Source organism: Topomyia yanbarensis, chromosome 2 (genome assembly GCF_030247195.1).
Source record: "Topomyia yanbarensis strain Yona2022 chromosome 2, ASM3024719v1, whole genome shotgun sequence".
In the NCBI taxonomy this organism is placed as follows: domain Eukaryota; kingdom Metazoa; phylum Arthropoda; class Insecta; order Diptera; family Culicidae; genus Topomyia; species Topomyia yanbarensis.
Window position 1 is genome coordinate 304,047,697 of NC_080671.1, and position 7,389 is coordinate 304,055,085.

General features: G+C 41.8%; 1 protein-coding gene across 1 annotated transcript; it reads left to right on the forward strand.

Moving 5' to 3' along the window:
* Positions 1 to 5,519: 5,519 nt before the first annotated feature.
* LOC131683428 (uncharacterized protein K02A2.6-like) lies at positions 5,520 to 7,129 on the forward strand. Its single transcript, XM_058965411.1, has 2 exons — positions 5,520 to 6,717; positions 6,792 to 7,129. Exons 1-2 carry the CDS (start codon positions 5,874 to 5,876, stop codon positions 7,001 to 7,003), a joined length of 1,056 nt encoding a protein of 351 aa, XP_058821394.1. The 5' UTR covers positions 5,520 to 5,873; the 3' UTR covers positions 7,004 to 7,129.
* The last annotated feature ends 260 nt before the right edge of the window (positions 7,130 to 7,389 follow it).

Consider the following 7,389-nt stretch of genomic DNA (forward strand, 5'->3'; position numbering starts at 1 on the left):
ACAGACAAATAGATCCGACTCAGAATCTAGTGATACAACACCATCGAACACATTTACCATCCAATGGAACATCAACGGCCTACGTACCCACCGAAACGAACTGCAAATCCTACTAACCCAGTATCAGCCAACAGTAGTCTGCCTACAAGAAACTAACGCGGAAGAACACAGTACCACAGTTAACTACATCGGAAGATCCTATCACCTTCTATTAGGACCTTGCTCCATTCACGGCAGACAAGGGGTAGGATTAGCGGTTAAGGATGGCACTGCCTTCGAACGAATACAAATAAACACCAACATACAGGCAGTGGCAATACAGCTTCACACGCCGTCGAAACTGACTGTGGCCTCAGTATATCTGCCACCAAGAGATAAAAATGCTGCTGATAACTTAAAACACCTATTGGAAGAACTCCCGAAACCACTTATCCTCTTGGGTGATCTGAACGCCCACCACTCCGCTTGGGGTAGTCGATTGACAAAAACAAAAACTGATGCACAGAAAAGAGGCAATTCGATTCTGGAAACAGTAGTTAATAAAAGCATGGTAGTATTAAATGACGGATCTCACACCCGAGTTGATCCATCCACCGGCAGCACGCAAGCGTTAGATGTATCAATCTGTTCAACATCCATATCAGGCAATTTCATCTGGAAAACACTTCCAGATTGCGCAGACAGTGACCACTTCCCCATTAAAATTGATACACCCGGAACATTAGATGAACCAAGGCGACGACGAAGATGGATCTACGAAAGAGCAAACTGGGATTTGTACGAAAAACTAATCAGCAGCTCCATTCGTCCCGGCCAGATAATGACAGTCGAGGACTTCACCAGAAAAGTGATAGCCGCCGCCGAAGCTAGTATCCCTCGAACCAGTGGTAAACCAGGACCCAAGGCAGTGGTCTGGTGGAACGCAGAGGTAGAACAAGCAGTCAAAATTCGAAGAAAGAAACTGCGTGCTCTCCGTCGCATTACGGACGGTGACCCCAACAAAGTAGCAGCTCTCCAGTCTTTCCACGAAGCTCGATCTGCCTGCCGCAAAATCATCTCGGAAGCCAAACAGAAAAGCTGGGAAGATCTAGTACAGAGCATCAACCCTGAGAGCCCCTCAACACAGGTATGGAATCGGATTAATCAGCTCCAGGGTAAAAGGCGCTCAAACACGGTCACCCTAAGCCTTCCAAGTGGTATTACCAATAATGCGCAGAAAGTGGCGGACGCATTCGCAGAGGAATACCAGAAAAAATCCGCAAACGCCAACTATAATGAAAAGTTTCGTAAGAAGAAAGCCGCACTGCTAAATACATTACCAAAATCAAGTCGACCGAACCTATTTAAACGCTTCAATGCAGATTTCTCTATGGACGAGCTGATGTGGGCCCTCTCCAAGGGTGGTGGAGCATCAACAGGACCTGATAATGTCGGATACCCTTTACTGCAACGACTTCCTTTCTCCACTAAAGTAGTTCTGCTCGATTTGTTTAACCAGGTGTTGGACTCTGGCACCTTCCCGGAGCAGTGGAAAGAGGGAATGGTAATCCCGATTCCAAAACCGGAGGGAGACCGCTGCAGTCCAGTCGGTTATCGCCCCATCACTCTCCTGAGTTGCATAGGCAAATTATTCGAACGCCTAGTGAATCGTCGTCTAATTACTGAACTGGAAGACAACGAAAGACTGGATCGCCGCCAACATGCATTTCGCCCGGGAAGAGGTGTCGAGTCCCATCTAGCACAGATGGAATCGTCCATTCGTATTAATGAAAATCAGCATTCCGAGATAGTCTCCCTCGACATATCCAAAGCGTACGATACGACCTGGAGACTTGCTATTCTCCGAACTCTTGCAAGCTGGAAAATCTCTGGCCGATTATTTAACATCCTATCAAGCTTCCTATCCGATAGAACCTTCTGGGTATCAGCGAACGGAGCGTCCTCCAGCCGCTGCGTGGCAGAAAACGGTGTTCCGCAGGGATCCATTCTATCCGTTACTCTCTTTCTCGTCGCGATGGAACCGGTTTTTGCAGTAATCCCAGCTGATGTCGAAATTCTGCTATATGCGGATGATGTACTACTAGCAGTTAGAGGAACAAACCCTGGGCAAATACGATGTCAACTAAGAAAAGCTGTCAATGCGTTTGCCTATTGGGCCGCCAATGTTGGTTTCGAAATCGCACCATCAAAATCTAAGCTACTTCACATCTGCAACATAAGGCATCGCAAGCGTGGCCGGGCCATCAAAATAAATAAGACTCCGATTCCCTGTTTAAGGAAGATGAGGATACTAGGAGTGCTTGTGGACTCTAAACTTAACTATCTGCAGCATTTCACAGCCATCAAGAACAGCTGTACCAAAAGAATTAATATCTTGCGGATTTTGGGCTCTCGATTAAAAAGAAGTAGCCGATCAACGCTTTTGTCAGTCGGTTTCGCACTAGTTGTCTCCAAGTTATTTTTTGGACTGGGTCTCACCAGCAGCAACCACGAGGCGATGGAAAGAATGCTTGCTCCAGTATACAACGAAGTGATACGCCAGGCCTCAGGTGCCTTCCGAACGAGTCCAATATCCTCAATTATGGCTGAAGCAGGTTGCCTGCCGTTCAGACTATTGCTAGTTCAGCGACTAGTGCAGCTAGTAACACGTCTAACCGAAAAAAATGCCGACGTGGCGGAATATCCAGTAGCCAAAAGATCAGTAGAACTTTTCCACCGAACCACTGGATACTCCGTGCCAAAAACGTGCATTCTTCGTAGACTTACTGATAGGGAGTGGTACAGCCAAACAACAAAAATCGATGACGAAATACGAAGAAACGTCCAAGCCGGTACATCCTGTCAGATAGCCGTACCAAAGTTCCAGGACTTTATAAACAACCACTACGCTACTCACGAACAAATCTACACCGACGGCTCCAAGGAGGACGAGAAAGTAGGTGCAGGTCTAGTGACAAACAAGGAAAAAATCTGCTATACTCTACCGGGACCCTGCAGCGTATTCTCAGCCGAGGCATATGCACTGGCTTCTGCTGCTTCAATGACAGACGAACATTACGAGACAATCATACTAACCGACTCCGCTAGCTGTCTTGACGCCCTCCGCGGAGGCCGCTCGAGGCACCCGTGGATCCAACAACTGGAACGTGCACTCGAAGGACGAAAAATCACGCTCAGCTGGATTCCAGGACATGCAGGTATTTCCGGTAATGTAGAAGCAGACAGGCTTGCGAACGAAGGAAGAACTGGTAACCCAATGAACATTCCAATTCCTTCTCAAGACGTTGTACGCTTCATCAAGAAGAAAATATGGGACACTTGGCAAAGTGAATGGAACCGCACTCCATCGTTTTTGCGACAGGTAAAACCGAACGTAGGAAAAAATGCAGATAGAAAATGTGCATCGGAACAGCGCACCCTAACCAGACTCAGAATCGGGCATACTCGTTTTAGCCATTCATACATAATGCTAGCACAATCCCCGCCGAATTGTTGCTACTGTGGAATTCCAATAACAGTGAAACATATTCTAGTGGACTGCCGAGGATATGTTCAGATTCGACAACAGTGCAGTATCAACGGATCAGTTACGGAAATTTTAGCGAACAACGACAACAGAGAGAAGGCAGTACTACGCTTCATTAAAGAAACGAAGCTCGAGATTTGAGCGACAAATGTGTCTCTATCCCCATCTATATCTATACCCATCTACCCTATTCTTTCCATTGACACGAATGCCACAACCGTGGTAAAATGTCATAAATAAACAAAAAAAAAAAAAAAAAAGAAAAAGAAGTGTTTGATCTATTTCATCTTGGTGCCAAGAAGCGATCCGTAAAAGCAAGTGTAGGAGGAGTGTCAATACTGCTAATCATTGATACTGGAGCAGATGAGGACGTTCTAAGTGAGGCGGATTGGAAATTATTTAAACAAATAGGATTTGAAGCGTACTCGACGAAAAAAGGCAACAACAAGGTTTTTAATGCCTATGGATCTAATAAGCCGCTACATGCACTAGGAGAAGTCGAAACGGAGGTTTCATTCAACAACAAGCGTGCAGATACCACGTTCTATGTTATACAAGGCGGAAAATGTTCCCTGCTATCTGGGGATACTGCGATAAAATTGGGGCTAGTCCAATTTGTGCAAACTCTGAACAATGAGATGTATCAGTGGTAAGGATTAGTGCTGCTTAGTCAATCTGATTTACTTCAATATAATATTTATTCTGAGATTAAATGCTGATGTTTTATTCATATAGGGATTGAGGCAAACATAAAAATTGATAAAAGTATCCCCCCAGTTCGCCAAAGTTTGAGACGCATCCAAGGACGCATCCCATTTTCCCTTGAAGAGTTGACATTAAAACAAGCTGAAAGAGCTTGAGCAGCAAGATATAGCATCTGATTTGGTGTCACCAATGCTAGTAAAACGAAAGAGTTTAGATGAGGTTAGAATTATTATTGACTTGCGGGAAGCAAACAAAGCTGTTATTCGAGAAGTGCATCCTCTTCCTACATTAGAGCAAATGATACAGAAAATTAGTAGAAACAACATATTCACAAAACTAGACATTAGACAAGCTTTTCATCAAGTATTGTTGAAAAAGGAATGTCGGTATATTACCACCTTCATATCTTCGCTGGGCTTGATGCGCTACAAACGACTCATGTTTGGCCTCTCAGCAGCTCCAGAACTTTTTCAGAACGTGATGGATACGATTTCCGCCGATTTCTCATGGCTCATTATATTCATTGACGATATTCTGATTTGCGCCAAAGACGAAAATGAGCTTGCTCATAAAACTAACATGATATTCAAGCGATTGCGAGAATACAACGTGCTTATAAATTTTGAAAAAGTCGAGGAAAACATTAAAGAAATTGATTTTGTTGGATATCATATCGCCAGTAAAGGAATATCCATATCTCGTGGAAAATTGGCAGCAATTGAACGTTTGGAACCTCCCAGGTCATCGGAAGAAGCAAGAAGTTTCCTGGGATTAGTCAATTTTGTACATCGACATATACCTGACATGGCTACAATAACACATTCTCTCAACTTATTGACTCGTTAAGGAACACCATTCATTTGGCAACCAATCCATCAAGAAGCCTTCAATCAAATCAAATCTATTTTACTAGAATGGAAAACTCTTGGGTTTTATCATCCGAATGATGAAACATTCGTGATAGCAGATGGGAGCCCAGTAGGTTTAGGCGCTGTTTTAATTCAACGAGGAAAAGATAAACTTTAACACAAGTCGAACAAAAATATGCACAAACCGAACGTGGAGCATTAGCCTTGGTCTGGGCCTGTGAAAAATTCTATTACTACCTTTATGGAAAATTTTTCTGGTTAATAACTGATCACAAAACCTTAGTCGTTATATTCGGCGAACGATTGAAACCCGATTCTCCCCGCATAGAGCGCTGGAAATTACGGTTAATGTCCTATGATTTTAAAATTATTTACCGACCAGGGAAAGGAAATATTGCAGATCCCCTTTCACGCTTGTTTCAATCCATTCCTGACCACGGCACGAGTTTTGACGAGGAAGTTGAAAGAATTGTTAGAATGGTAGCTGTTGATGTGTGTCCAATAGCAATATCTTTAGATGAAATAATAACTGCTACTAAAGAGGATGTTGAATTGCAAGAACTTATCCGTTGGTTGCCCTACAGTCCACGACGCTGGCCGAAAACATTAATCAGATACAAGAAGTTGGTTGAAAGCCTCACGAGTGATGAAACAGTAGTCATGAAAGCACAACGAATCATCATACCTAGATCGCTACAGAAACGTACTTTACATCTAGCACATGATCCTCATCTTGGAATATCTTCAATGAAACGTCGACTAAGAGCAAAAGTATGGTGGACAGGAATGGAATGATGATAGAAGAATTCGTCCAGTGCTGTTCAGGTTGCATACTGGTGTCTGAACCCAACATCCAACCAATTTCCAGAATTGAAATGCCAAACAAACCTTGGAAAAAGATCGCGATAGACTTCACAGAAGTTCCAGGAGGTCACCATCTATTAGTAATTACCGACTATTTCTCAAGATACATTGAAATTGTAATCATGGCTTCAATGACAGCCAAAAACACGATTGTAAAATTAAGAGAAATCTTTGCACGATTTGGCTACCCAACAGAAATAGTGTGCGACAATGGTCAACCATTCTCTTCAGAAGATTTTTCAAAGTTTTGCTTTTCAAATGGAATTACTATTAAACACACAGTTCCATACGCTCCTTTTCAAAATGGACTAGTGGAAAGGCAAAATCGTACAATACTTAAAACAATAAAAATTAGTGTAACAATGGGACGTGATTGGAAGACGGACCTTCAAGACTTTTTACACACGTATCGGGCAACACCACATACAACTACGAATTATTCACCTTCCGAGCTTATGTTTGGATGGAACATTCGGGACAAACTACCTGAAATAAAGCGAACGGTAGATATAAAAAAGCAAAAGAAAATGACGAGCGTTCAAAGGAAAAAAGAAGAAATTCACGTTATTGTAAAGATCCTAATAAAAAAGAACAAACTAACTACCACATTCAATCCAGAAGAACATGTTGTTATACAACGAGAAGGGACAAGATTATACCTCAAGAACTTAGAAACTGGTGTTATTACAAATCGTCACGTTAATCATACGAAGCGGGTTGTTAACAATAACCCATTAATAAATACTGCACATGGTATCATTTTAAATATTTTAATCACTTAAAACAAATAAATTCCGGATCGAATTAACTTACATTATTTCTTCCAGAAAAAGTTTCAAACCCTGAAAACAATCATAAGGCAGAGATGGTACGCGAACCATTGAATATCGAAAAATTTAACGAATCAAGATTACCAGAGACTAGTGAAAAAAATTTACAATCTGAATCAAGCCAGAAACGACCACACCTGTTCAGCGAAAGAAGAAGCAAGCGAAAAATTTGCATCCCTTCATATCTTAATAATTATCATTGTAATTAAATAGGTGAAAAAATTAAATTAGAAATTAGTGAATCATATACTATTAAAAGATAGGAGAGATTGTAGTAATCTAGTAGACTATGAAATGTATTGAGGTGAGATTGACATAATAAAACTGAATCATAATCATCTACACACCGAACCAGAGAAGACGTGTTTCCGTATCCCTACACAGTGTATGAGAAACAAACTCATTTACGAAGAGAAATAAACGTTGAAAAGCGTGTTCACGAACATATCGAAATCATTGCGTTGAAGATGCATTCTAAATTAGATTGCTACCTTTAATTTCGATTTTATAAATGCTCATTTATCAACAAATGTCTTTCATTGTCGCCAGCTACTGGTAAAAGATCTTTTTAAACAGCTTTTCTTTCAAACTTTGC